Source organism: Trachemys scripta, chromosome 3 (genome assembly GCF_013100865.1).
Source record: "Trachemys scripta elegans isolate TJP31775 chromosome 3, CAS_Tse_1.0, whole genome shotgun sequence".
NCBI lineage: Eukaryota > Metazoa > Chordata > Testudines > Emydidae > Trachemys > Trachemys scripta.
This window is the reverse complement of record NC_048300.1, coordinates 157,155,564-157,170,033: the sequence shown is the minus strand read 5'-3', so window position 1 is coordinate 157,170,033 and position 14,470 is coordinate 157,155,564. Positions and strand designations below refer to the sequence as shown.

Sequence of the window (14,470 nt, the reverse complement as noted above, 5' to 3'; positions counted from 1 at the left end):
CAATCACCCTTTCTATGAAGGGAGAAGACACTCCAGTAGTAGGTAAAGTCAAAGCTAGGGAAAATCACATGGAAGCTGTGAGAACCACATAGCAAGAGGGGGTAGCTTTTGACTCCAAAATGTATGTCATTCAGGAAAAGCATTCCTTCTATCCAACCTGAGTGTACATAAGCAGCCACTTATAACCTGCATTACTACTCTACCCTGCCTACTATTAAGTGGTGTTTTAAAATGAGCAAACAGCTGGTGTCCCTGTGGAAGATGCCCTTGGAGAGACTTGGGCCCAGAATCACTCATTATCAGATAAAAAGGGACTTGGGAACACTTGGTATCACTTAAAAATTCCCTGTCATCATGAAAATACCAACAGTAAAGGGATCCAAACAGATTCCTATCAAAACCCTCCCTTTGGATAAGGCAAATGGTTGCAACGTGGAGTCCTCACAGGAAATAGAAGTCCTTGGAAGACCAGGGTGGGTAAAGAAAGGTCTCCTATGAGAATACAAAGTGTGTGTGTGTACGTATGTAAGAGAGATTTTTCTATTTTCTTTATGCGTGTGTGTGTGTGTGTGTGTGTGTTTTCACTCACTCTCACACGCACATGCACTCACATACAGTGATGCTGGGTATCACAGCCTATTATTAAGGTTGCCTCATGCTTTCTATTATAAGACTGGTTTCATTTGCTTATAACTTTTGCCAGACTATAATCATTTTCACTGAAATTTTCTGTACAGGTTGTGTGCCTCAGGCTGAATTTTTCTGATAAATTATTCTGTAACTATTTCCGAGAATGAAGCTAGAGAAAAGTAGTTTGTGGCCATATTAAAAAATTCTGGCAACCTTTTATTTAAAATGCCCCCATGTTTTTGAGCAGAGACTTGAAATGTAGCCAAGGGGTGGCCTTTTTGTCAGGACTATGCCTTTTTCCGTCCCCATGAAAATCTATCCAAATTTAGCCAATTTATAAGCCATTGCACATGCTCAGTCGACACTTGATACTGGGTCAGAGCTAAAATCCCCAGAGATTATTTGCACCGAGCATGCTCCAGCACAGAGCTGAAGAGGGATGAGCAGGACTTTCCCTTAAAAAGCAGCATTTCCTGGCTGCTCCAGTCCATGATGAGTCCATGTCCTGGCACTTGAACTAAGAGCAGGAGACTCCCCTGCTGGATCCATGCAGCGTGGAGGAGGAAGTCACCTGACTCAAATGCAGAGAGGACAAGAGCTGGATCTGAGGATGATCTAGTAAACGAGACAAGAAGCCTCTGGGGGAGAGAAGACTGATACTGGGAGCCAGGGAGTGAAATATAGGGATGGAAGACCATGATTGGATGAAGAACAAGGGGAAATTTGGGACTGGCTGGGCAAGAAGGCTGGAACTAGGAACCAGTGGGGTGAAACACAAGCAAGATAGGTCTGATAAGGAGCCATAGTGTGGAGTGGTAGCTGGGACTGGCTGGGCTAAGAGATTGGAACAAGTACACAGTGGGAGTGGGGGACGCTGAAACTGGATGAAGAGTTTATGGAGGGAGACTGGGACTGGAAGCCAGTGGGGACTGTGAACATGGGTATGGCAGTGAGTCAGGGAAGAGAGAGATCAGATGAGAAGCCAGGATAGGTGACTTGGGACTGGCTGGGCAAGGAGAGAGGGAGGAGAACAAAAAGATCTGGATGTTGGTGGGGACTGGGTGTGGTGTGGCAAGGATACTGGGATGCAGAGTCCAGATGCTGAAACTAGGATGGGATGGGCAGGAGACTGGGCCTGTGATGGGAAACCTAAGGAGTAACTAGGTGAGGAGACAGGGTCTGAGACAAGCAGCCAGGGGTGGGAAGAAACAGGACTGGGACAGGAACAAGTTGGAGGGGACTAGGCAGAAAGAGGAATAAGGGAAAGAGGTGTAAGAGCTTAAGGGAAAGAGATATAAGAGTCTGTGCCCCCTGGAGCACACTCCCCTGCAGAGCCTGGCGTGGAATCCAAGATTCCAGAGTTTCTCCTTTCCTCAGCTTGTCTAGCAAATATCAGTAAAACCTGTTGGCAAAGTCTGTGTCATCTCCCTCTAGTAGCTGATCCACATAGAGAATAAAAACCTACTACAGCTGTCAGTTATTCTGTTAACTTATGTGGCAGAAGTCTGTGCAGTGGATTTTAAGGTTCCAACCTGATGGCCCATGTGGGTGTCATGATGAAGCTACATGATGGAATTTGGTTTTGCAGGTTTTTAATTAGCTTTTTGTGGGTGATTTCCTATGTTAAAGGGCATTATTAAGGTTGCAAAGTTAAGCACTGAAACATTAGGAAATGCTAGAATAAAGGGTTGGTCCACACTGGGGCGGGGGATCAATCTAGGAAACGCAACTTCAGCTACGAGAATAGCGTAGCTGAAGTCGACGTTTCCTAGATCGAACTAAGTGTACTTACTGCGGGTCCATGCTGCGCAGGCAAGCTCCCCCGTCGACAGCTCTTCCTCCTCTCGGTGAGCAGGAGTTCCGCAGTCAAAGGGGGAGCGCTTCTGAGATCGATTTATCGCGTCCAGATGAGACGCAATAAATCGATCCCAGAAGATCGATCTCTACCCACCGAATCAGGTGTGTAGTGTGGACCTAGCCTAAGGCTATTGTAATCTTTATTGGGCCCGCTTGTATGTATTCGTTATGATAAGGTTCTTTATTATATGATCATGCACTGTGCTTGACTTTCCAATCTTAATAATGATCCTTTAACATAGTTTTTTGTATGTAATAACTTAACACAGCTTACATTATATTAACTGCGTGGGTTTTTCTTTGCCCGCTAAAATGCACATTCTGTAAATGCATGTTAGATATTTTGTTATAATATGACCAACACTCCCTGTTCATATGCCATGTCTTTGCTGATCATGGAGTTGGCCTGTTGTTAAAAAATTAACTTTGTTTTAATGTGTTGTGTTGTAAATTCTAAAACTAAATTGAATGATCAACAGCTTCAATGTCTTGTAGAAAGTTTGATAGAGCATAAAAAGGGCATATTTTATGCTTCGTGAACACAGTTCCATCTTGAACTAATAGTTATTACATGCATGAAATATAGAGTCCTGAGTGTGGTTCTCTGCCTAGTAAATTTACAGATTACTAAAAGTTACCTCAAGTGGTTACAAAAAAATTGCTATGAAAATAATTACATTTGGTGATCATACTATATGTTATAGTTTTAAGAGTTATTGCTTAGAATTTCTTACAGAATTGCAAATTATGTGGATTTCTTTTGAAAGCACAAATGAGTTTGGAGATGTACAGGTTGAATAAAAACAGAGGTAAATTTTAAAATATATATTCTTATCCATTTGAAGACAGTGAACTGCCAGATTTTGACTATCTGCGCACCATGACTCACATCGTGCTGGTGGACTTAGACAACTGGGGAAGGTTTTTCATTCATCTGCCAGCCAACCTGAACCAAGGGACATTTGTCTGGGGCTTTCAAGGTAAAAATTATCTAAGAAAATAGCACGGAGGGCTTAACAGAAACCCATATAAATACACTAAAAGCATCCTAGAGTGATACCGGGCAAAGAACAGGATCCTTGTTGTAGTCCAAAGTGGACCTTCTATTGCATCAACATGGTGTTTACAAGGCAGCCACCTATAGAAAACTAAGATGATGGGTTCTAAAATACTAACACACAAACCCATTTAATAAAGAGCATTGCGACCTGTTAGCTAGAGAACTTCCTTAAGAGAAAACATAAATGTTAGCTAACCCTCTCATACTGGAAGTTTGACTTCTGTGTATGACTTAAATGTGTAGCTGAGAGCTGTGAAAGGAATGATAAAGAAAGTGGTTTGTGCGATCCCTCTTGGCCATTTTCACAATTCACACTTACCAATAAGGGATCTCTTGACTCACAGCATTGCGTACTTGTAACTTTGTAACTTATTTAAAATATTAAAACTTTTCTTGTACGCAAGCTGGTGATTGTGAAAACTCCAGAATGTGTGGATTTATGTGAGACATAAACTAATATCCGATAGATACTCCAATTCTATTAGGCATATGTTGAAACAGACTGTACATATTATATAGTAAGTATAGTGAGATCCCTTATTTGAATAATGTATCTAATATATTAATATTTTCTTGTGGAAACCTCTGATAATGACCCTCAGATAAGTTGTGTTAAACGCTTTTTGTGTTGGGAGGCAGCCTTTGACACAAGATGTATCTATTTATACGTATGGTAACTATATTCAGACTTTCTTCACTTCTGATCCTGAGAAGATAACTCTTACAAAAACTAACATTAGAGGCACCATACAGATACAGTTTACCCCATATATCAACCTCTTTTTAGAAATATAGAATGGTATTTAGTTTTATACAATGTTTAGTCAAGAAATAAGATGTTCCATTTTTCAAACCTATTCATTTGTTTTGTCATTTTCCTCTCCTTGAACAGTTTGACTGCTGTTGCTTATGATGATGTGGTGGCATGCATCTTTTATTCTTTGTTGTTTAGGAGGACACAGCAATTGGAAGCCTCCAGAACAGTGCAAAATCTTTAATTACCTTAATAAGATTGGATGTTTCTTCCTTCATCCACGCTGTGGTACCAGAAGAGAAGCAGCAGACTTTGCACTCTGCATGCATGTAAGTCATTGCTCTATCTATTTTTGTGGTTTGTGTTTTTGTTGGTGATAAGGTGCATGGGGATGGTATATTTGTGTACAGTAAAGTACATTATAAAACAGTCATGATGAAAATTGCCATAATAAAACTTCAGATGACAAGAACAGATAGTGGATCTGACCAGAGAAAAAGGGAAATGGTTTATAAATATAATGTGTTTATATAATTATATATATATATAAACACAACTCCTTCTGCAGAGGAGTTTTCTGTTTCAAAAGGCTATCTGGTAACGGAACGTTTAGTTTAACGTCTCCCTCACCCCCACATAGGCTGGCCGTCTGGATGAGCACCTGCCCAAACAAATTCCTTTCACCATTCTCTCTGGAGACAAAAGCTTTCTAGAACTGGAGGACCAGTTTAAGAAGACTCAGCGGACAGCTCATATCCTAAACCCTCATGACATCGATGGAGATATGATGTGTGCCTTACTAAACAGCATTTCAGATACTACAAAAGGTAGTACATAAACAATTAGTAGAATCCAAACAATAAAAGAAAGACATCACTGCTGATAGCAATGGCTATACTGTTACCCGTAGTGTTTCTTTAGTTAGCGTCCTTATTTAATGAATTGATCTACAGCTAAAATTGCATTTTTTACTAATATGATTCTTAGCTGGGAGGCATGAACAATGAGGAAAGAAATAGTTCAACATATTCTAGAGATTGGAATTATGGACAGAAAATAAAATGAGATTCAGCTTGGAAAAACACACACACTAATACATCTGGAGGGAAATGGTCTGGATAACAGATGGACTGGTAACACTGCCTATTATTAAGGTTGCCCAATGCTTCCCATTATAAGACCCTGTTTTCAGTTGCATATTACTTTGCCAAACTTTAACCATTTGGGCTTACATTGTACATTCTGGGTGTAGGCTGCAGGCAGAATACTTCTGGAATATTTCAGCTGAAACAATTCAGCTGTTTGCAAGAATAAAACTAGGGGGAAATATTTTACCTGTGTTTTTAAAAACAAACAAACAAACAAAAAAAAAAAAAGAGTTCTTGAGATCTTTTCTTTGAAATGCTTTTGGCAGAGACTTTAAATTTGGCCGGGGAGTGGATGTTGTGGTTAGGAATGTGCCTTTAGCTGTCCATGTGAAAATCCACCCAAATTTGGCCAAGTTATAAGCCTTTGAAAAAATCTCAGTTGGCACATGGTCAGTAGACTTTTATCACCTACAGGTTCCAAAGATTCACTTGGTCCTCTCACAGCGCTAGTGCTGAACTGAATGCACATGCAGCGTTCCCACTGAGGGATTAGGAATGCTTTCTCTAGTCCAGGGCTATGAAGGCTCAGAAGGACTTTAACTGTAATTGCTACTCTTAGCTCCTCTGGGTCAGGGTGGGGACTGGGGCACTGGAAATGACAGAGCCTTTCTCTCCTTTGCTCTGTGACCTCCTGTTAACATTCATGGAACAGGAATCTATCCGATTTGAATGCAGAGGGGACAAATGTGGACCAATGTGAAGGCGTAGAAGATTGGGACAAGGAGCCTTGTGAGACATGGATTAGAAGGGAAGAGAGAAACTGGGAGGTTGGAGCGGGAACCTGGTACTGGTTGGTGAGGGGAGTCAGGGACTCATTGAGCGTTTTAAACTGGGACTAGGAGCCTGTGGGCAGGGGGGATCTGTCGCCCAGGGGTTCTCAAACTGGGGGTCGGGACCCCTCAGGGGGTCGCAAGGTTATTACATGGGGGGGCCGCGAGCTGTCAGCCTCCACCCCAAATCCCTCTTTACCTCCAGCATTTATATTATATTAAAAAGTGTTTTTAATGTATAAGGGGGGTCGCACTCAGAGGCTTGCTATGTGAAAGGGGTCACCAGTACAAAGTCTGAGAACCCCTGCTGTAGCCAGTTGTCTGTGGAGGAGGAAATACAGAGATCAGACAAAGAGCTGGCAAGAGGTGGGTAACTGCGACTCACTGATCAAAGACTGGGAAAAGGAGCCAGGGAGGGGTGAGGTGGAAGACTGAGATTGGATGAGGAGCCAAAGGAGTGAGGCTGGGGTGGGGAGGAGACTGATAGGACATGCTTGTGCAACTTCAGTTGGAGAATAGATCTGGGGTGTTTTGTTTTAATGGACCTACCTTACCAAGCAATCCAGATAGTTGTATATGAATGCCCTGCCACAACTCCACTAATCTTTGTCTTGCTGAAATTTTATCAGCAGTGATTTTATATTTACTTCCAGATCATTAATGAAAATGTGGCATAGCATTGGGTCTAACGCAGATCCCGGTGCAGCTTCAATAGAAACACCCACATTCAGTGATGATTCCCCATTGACTTTTTTGAGCTGTGTCAGTTATCCAATTCCTAATCCATTTAATGTGTGCTTTGTTGCTATTGTATATTGTTAACTTAATCAGAATGTCTTAAAAAAGTCTAAATTTATTCCCTCTACACTGTAACCTTGATCGACCAAACTTGTAATCTCATCAAAGAATGAAATTGGGTTTGTTTGGCAAGATCAATTTTTTTTTTCCGTAAAATAATGTTGACTGGCATTAATTACATTCCTCTCCATTAATTCTTTATTAATCAAATCCAGTATCGGCTTTTTCATTATTTTGCTCAGGATTGATGTGAGGTTAGCCCACCTACTTACAAGAGTCATCCCAACTTGCCCTTTTTGAACATTGACACATTTGAACATTCCAGCATTCTGGAATTCCTCTGGTATTCCAAGATGTATTAAAAATTAACATCAGTAAATCAGAGATCTCCTCAGCCATCTCTTCTGACTCTTGGGTACAAGCTATCAGTACCTGCTTATTTTAAAATGTTTACCTCTAATAGATGTTGTCTAATGGACTAGAAAGTACTTCATCCTCATGTAATACAGGTACATCATCCTGCTTCTTTTCAACTACAAAACAGAAATATTTATCGAACATTTCTGCGTCTTCTCATCATTATTAATGATTTTATTGTCTTCCTCTAATAATGGTTCTATACCATTGCTATGATTTCTTTTGTTCATAGCAATGTACTTTTAAAAACAGCTTATTGGCCTTAGCCCTGCAAGCCAGAGATATTTGCCCTGACGTCTTGAGCTTCCTTTCTGAATATTTTTGCAGTTCAAAACAGTTGATATAAATGAGAAGTTATCTTCCCTTTTTTTCCATTTGTTATTAAATATTCCTTTATTTCTAATTGCTGCCTTCACTTTGCTACTGAACCAGGATGGGCTTTTAGCCAAAGTTGTTCTCTTGGTTGTGGAATTTTGGCTCTTTGACCCTCTAATAAACTCTCCTTAGATAATTCCATTTTCATTCAGAGTTTTCTGTCTAAGTTTTTCCTCCCAGTTAAAACAAGGTAGCAATAAACACCAACAAGAAAACCCTCTCATGCTGTAACAATGTCTAGTTGGTGCAGGAGGATTCCTATTAATCAGCTATGTCTGTCAGTCTACAGAGACATCTGGTGGCTGAACTGGGGTATTGCTGAAGTAATGAGGTTTTTGTGTGTGTGTGTGTGATGTTTTGAGAAGAAACAGCCGTGGACTCACGAATACATTTGTCCCACGCCTCCTTTCTCCGAGGCCCCATATTTCAATACCCAGTGACATTGCTTCCCCTTGGAACAGCCACAGCGGGTAGGGTTGTATCACAGGAGATAAACATTTTGAGGAGAGGTGCATCAATGGGGACGGTGGCTAAAAAGGAGAGAACAAATGTGGTGCCAACTTTCTTTTTCATTTGTCTTTATAATTAACTTTTTGGCACTAATAGTAGGGATTTCCAACAATGCTTAGCAACAGAAAGTCTTGCTAACTAACTTCAGAACATCCAGTTTAATCAAGTCAAACACCTACAGTTTTCTAGAAAATCTTCTTGTGACTTATAATTTCTCTTTCAAACATGAAAAAAATCTTTTAATAACTGAGCTGGATTATTAAGACACTACTACAAAAATATTCTCATTCCGTTCCTTTGATTGTGTATTAAACAATTTGCATAATTATAGAGGAGTAACACAACTAAGAATAATAGTCTCAATGTGTGTTGTAATTCTATAACCCTGTTATAAACTTGTTCAAATAATTGAACCCACAAGGAATATTATGCATCCAAAGTAACCTGAGTATTTTTCATACAGTAATGTCTTTGTTGTCCTGCTCAAGTGTAGCTGTTTAAAGTGTTTATTGATGTAAGTAATAGAGTTCTACCTTCCTAAGTTTGGGCTGTTGGTATTTTTTAATGATCTTGTTTTTCATCAGCCTGGGTTAGCAACTGCCAAAGCAGATTTTCCTTGAAGGGCGGGGAGTTGAGGGAAACAAAGGATGTGTTGGCTCATGAAAACGCTTAAATACTAAAGAAGGCAATAAAAAGACTGAAGGCCTTTGTCCTTCAGATAGCTCTGCAGCTTCATCTCCTGCATTTCGAAACCTAGAAAATGCTGTGGGGAGTTTGAAAACTGTTGTCAAAAAAATATACTGTAATTGTCTTGAAATAACGAGTTAAATATAGGGAATTAGTTAAATATTTTCAAAAGGTTTAATGACGTTGGGAGAGGGTGCTCTCCCTTTAGAGGTCTGAACTATCCCTGTTTAAATACCTTTTCTCTAAAGGTTGAGTGATGTGTAATCGATCCACACTTCTGGATTCATGTCCATCATATGACTTTTTTTATTATTTGTTAAAAATAACTCATGTTGTGCGGTAATGTCCATTGCACTCACGGGGCAAGATATATTCCCTGCTCCAGAGAACACAATCTGTTTAAACATTTCTAGCATGTAGATGCTGTGTACATAAATTAGGAAACACTGGTTTAGATACAAAAGTGTAAAAAAACAAAAACTCTTCCCCCCCCAACCCCTCCCCCCAAAAAACTTCTTCCCTTCCTTATCTTATAACGCTTCCTAAGTTAAGTAAGTCTCAGTAACTCTTCTAGGAGGAAGGGCTGCTTCACCTACATTATCGATGGAAGGCCTGTTAGGGAAAGCTGGAATGTCATTGCTGCGGTAACGTTATCCAGGCTGCTAAAGGGTTACAGCTGCTCAGTGCTTCTATTCTTGGGAGCTCTGGTGTTATCAGCACTAGCAGATAGTGCATGCTGCTAATTCAGCAGACCTCAGTGTTACTCGTAAAGGAAGACCATAGGCATAGTTTGGTGACAGAAGCACTTGGCCAACACACGCAGTCCCAGCATCACATAGAAGCTACAAGTACACTAACACATGAGTGCCCGTGGCAAGGAGGAGCTTAGCAGTGGGAATTTCTGCTGTCCCCTCGGCCTTACAAAAAGTTAAGGCGCGAGGTACCCTGACATTTATAGATTGAGACAAACAACTTATGTACTGTACTACCTTAGGTGTACTTACTTAGGTACTGTATTACCTTCATGACATCTGCTTTTTACCTCCCCTTGTACCTTGCTCCAGATATCTCGGGCAAAACATCCTTATTCATCACTTCTGTCAAACCCTCTTATCTTCTGTTAGGTCAGGATATACCTGTGCTAATCTTTTGGAATGTGTTCACATGCATACCCAGTATCTGTTGCTTCTTAGGAGTGCCTCTGTTTTATCAATGCTAGCAGTACCCTTGTCAAATTCATGTATCAAACCGTGAACTTGTAAGAATCTGCTTTAATACGTGGCCTGATTTTGGTTCACAGCATGGCCTGACTTTGACTATGGTTCAGGCCTCAGGTCTTGCACCAGGTCTCGTGCTTCATGCGCGCGCTCTCTCTCTCCCTCTCTACCTGTCCTAGGTAAAAAGACATGTATTGCCATGTGAAGGCAACTAGATTGATGCTCATCCTAATCTTTAGGATTCCAGCCTTTTTGATTAATCCAGTTTTCATGTCCCTGTTGATCTCAGCTGCTTGTAGTGGGATTTCTAGAGAATGAAACCATTACTGAGATATCTTGACTCTTGCCCATGAGAAAACAGGATGCTCAATGGACCTGGAGGTTGATGGAGAACAAGTGTAGCACATGAATGCTTATGTGATATTTGTCAGTCTTCTCTGCTTAGTTCTACACACAGCAGCTTGCCTTCTAAGTGAAGTTGCTGCATGACCTTCTGTAAAATAGGAGTTCATGGCAACAGCAGGTGCTCAGGTCTGGGATTGTAAAACGGCAGTAAGCGTTGTGTAGAAGCCAGCTATACAGAAAAAATTCTCTGGTCAGACTCTGAGGATAGATGATGTCTCTTAGTTGTGGTGTCAGAGCAGTAGCAGGCAATCAGACAAACTTTCTGTGCTGCATTTATTCCAGTTAAGGGTAAATTTTCTCCCATTGGTAGTCCAGTCTGTCACCTGCCTTCATTTGTGTTAAATAATTGGGGGTGATGGGGTTTGCAAGAGAAGGGTATTACTGCTGCTATTATTTTTATTATTATTATTTGTATTACCATAGTATGTAGAAGCCCTAGTCATGGACCAGTACCCTGTTTTGCTTGGCACTACACAGACACAGAATAAAGACAGTCCTTGCCCTAAAGAGCTTTCAATCTATGAATAAGACGAGGCAACAGATGGATACAGACAGATGGGGGGAGTACAAGGGCATGTCTACACTACAAAATTGTGTTGACCTACGTTAGGTCAGCATACAGCCACTGCAGCACTTAAGTTGCTTTTGCACATCCATGCTCTGCTCTTTATGGTGCGCCAGGAGCATTTGTACCAATTGTACTGTCAGTGTGGGGCATTGAGGTATGACTTCTGAAAGCTAGTAACAGTTGATGTAAGCAATGCAGCGTTTACACTGCTGCTGCATCAACCTAACTACATCAACATTGACTCTACACCTCTTGTGGAGGTGGAGTTAAGTCAGTGTAGTGGGGCAAGTTACATCTGTGGGAGCGAAATTTTAGTGTAGACACTTACGTGGGTGGGTCGAGGTAAGCTGCCTTGCGACAACCTAACTCTAGTGTAGACCAGGCCCAAGGAACAAGAAGACATTATTTGTCAGCGTGATAGACTGTGATCTCTGCACACTAGCAGCTGTGACAAAGTTCCTCCTCTATCTTGGTAGGTCCTGCACTTATTGGCGGATTTTCTTGCCTCAGAGATTCACCATGTGGGTTGGGGAACAGTCCAGAGACCTTCCCCTCTGGAAGATCCAACAGTCCAGGTCAATTGGGAGGTTTGGGGGGAACCCAAGCCCGCCCTCTACTCTGGGTTCCAGCCCAGGGCCCTGTGGACTGCAGCTGTCTATAGTGCCTCCTGTAACAGCTGCATGACAGCTACAACTCCCTGGGCTACTTCCCCATGGCCTCCTCCAAACACCTTCCTTATTCTCACCACAGGACCTTCCTCCTGGTGTCTGATAACGCTTGTACTCCTCAGTCCTCCAGCAGCACACCCTCTCACTCTCAGCTCCTTGCGCCTCTTGCTCCCCGCTCCTCACACTCACACCACAAACTTAAGTGAGCTCCTTTTAAAACCCAGGTGCCCTGATCAGCCTGCCTTAATTGATTCTAGAAGCTTCTTCTTAATTGGCTCCAGGTGTTCTAATTAGCCTGCCTGCCTTAATTGGTTCTAGCAGGTTCCTGATTACTCTAGTGCAACCCCTGCTCTGGTCACTCAGGGAACAGAAAACTACTCATCCAGTGACCAGTATATTTGCCCTCTACCAGACTCCTGTACCGCACTGGTCTGGGTCTGTCACACAGCCTAACCGCTGACAAGTTTTTGTAGAACAATAATGAGGTTGTTTTATGGGGTCTCTTCCCAAATGTCAGGGATAGCAAGGAAAAAGCATAACGGTGTTTTGTTTGAAAATTTATCAAGTGAGCAGTAGAGGCTGGCATCATGGGCCATCTGAAGGCAGGAGTCAACATTTTGTTACTGCATTGAGAAAGAATATGTAGGGTGGGGATAGGCTGTGATGAAAGCCTTGAAAGCTAAGACACATTTAGGTCTTCTGATTAGTTTTTAATAAATAAACCCAGATAAAACACCCCAGTACAAAAAATAAATTGGTGTTTATACAATACATACTAGGAAAACACTGAAAATGGTTACTTGTATCTAAGGACTTGTCTGCACAGAGCAGTGGTGCGGATTGCAGGGATAATTGCTAAAGTGCACTAATGTGTTCATTAATTGATCCATGTAGACTCTGCCGGTGTGCTCTAAAGGTTCCCTAATGTGCTACTTTAAAGTGCACTAAGTTTGAAACAGTATATACTATGAGTAATGTATGAAATATACATTATTCATTACGGTATATACAAAGAGAGCCCCCCAAAAACTCAATATTTGGATACTACATAAAACTCAAAAATTGCTAAAAATAACCCTCTCAAAAGGAAATTAATAACCCCCCCCCAAAAAACAGAAGCTGGCATTAATTTGCAATAAGGAAGGGGGAGCTCGTTGGAGGGATGTGAAGAAAGGAGTGACATGGTCAAAGCAATAGAATAGGAGATTGATCTTCGCAGCAGCATTCTGAATGAATATGAGCGGCTCAAGACTGCATTTGTTAAGAACAGAGAAAAGGATGTTACATTACATTAATTGAGATTATGAGCATCTACATGAAAACTTTAAATGGGTGGTTCCATAGGAAAGCCTGTATCTTAGAGATGTTGTACAGAAAGCACCTGCAAGATTTAGACATAGCCTGGATGTGAAGACCTAAAGGTTCGAGTCAAAAATGATACTTTGGTTACAGGCCAGAGTGACAGACCTGATAGTAGTGGTCCCACAGAAAAGAGATGGTTTGGGAGGGATTCAAGGGAAAGATTGAACACTGTTGCACTTGAGCTGACAAGTAGACATTCACAAAAAAAGTCAAAGGGAAAGGCAGCTGAGATTTTAATTTGGACAGAGGGAGACGGGACTGGAGAAGAGAGGTACATCTGCAGGTAGTCAGCATAGAGATGGTAGTTTGGATTTGTGAGTAGAGGGTAGAGGGAGAGGAGAAGGGGAGCAAGCATAGAGAGCCCTGTGAAGCCCCCATAGAAAGTTGAAGGGGGTGTGGAGAATCCACTGAAGGAGCAATTAAAGAGGAGAACTAGGGGAGGACAGCATCACAGAAGTGAAGGAAGGACAAGATTCCAATAAAAGGAACATGATCGAGGAGAAGGCAGATGGGGAGGTAGTCAAAGAGGCAAGTGGGGTCAAGTGTTGGGTTTTTAAGATGGAAGAGGTTAAAGCATGCTTGTATTGTGAAGGGAAAGATCCAAAGGAGAGCAAGAGATTAAGGAGAAGAATAAGGGAGGAGATGATGGGATGGGGTCACTGGAAAAGTGGGGAAGGATTAGAGGAGGAGAGCAGATGAGAAACTTATGAATATGTGACAGGAGAAGGAAGAGTTGTAGGAGAGAATAGGGGAAGGAAAGGCAAGCTAAGGTGATGGGAAAGGTTACATTTGAAGAAATTGGTGTGAGAGCCTGTGCAGAGAGAGAAGTAGTCAAAGGTTTGTGGAGTGAGTCAAGGTGATAAAAAGGCAGCTGGGATTGCAGGCATGGGCTTCAATTGGAGAAGTAGCAGTTTTCGTTAAGAAGATGGTAGAATTGAAGGAAAAGAAAACAATTTTGTAGTGGAGGTGGTTAGCCTGGTCATGGGATTTTCACCAGAGTTAATTTTCAGCATGAGGCAGGACTGAAGGAAGCACGTGTTGGGGGTGAGCCAGGACTGGGATTTGGCAAGGAGGACTTTGCAATGGGAGAGAAGGGCAAAAGAGTCAAGGATGGAGGAGAGTGAAGCATGGAGAGAATCACCAACCATATCAGTGGAAGAGAGGGTAGGGAGGAGATGTGCTGAAAGCAGAGGAGAAGTTATCAATGCTGATGGACTGGCAGGTTGTGGAAAGGCCAAGGTTTT

At 41.7% G+C, this 14,470-nt stretch overlaps 1 protein-coding gene across 2 annotated transcripts in view; it reads left to right on the top strand.

Annotated features, from left to right (window-relative positions):
• LOC117875207 (E3 SUMO-protein ligase ZNF451-like) overlaps positions 1 to 14,470 on the top strand; it is an 83,506-nt gene that overhangs the window by 51,991 nt on the left and 17,045 nt on the right. For both annotated transcript variants that reach the window (XM_034766255.1, XM_034766256.1), the window contains 3 exons: positions 3,333 to 3,467; positions 4,500 to 4,630; positions 4,942 to 5,128. In XM_034766255.1, the coding sequence (XP_034622146.1) occupies positions 3,333 to 3,467; positions 4,500 to 4,630; positions 4,942 to 5,128 (453 nt within the window). The remainder of the gene's footprint in view (positions 1 to 3,332; positions 3,468 to 4,499; positions 4,631 to 4,941; positions 5,129 to 14,470) is intronic.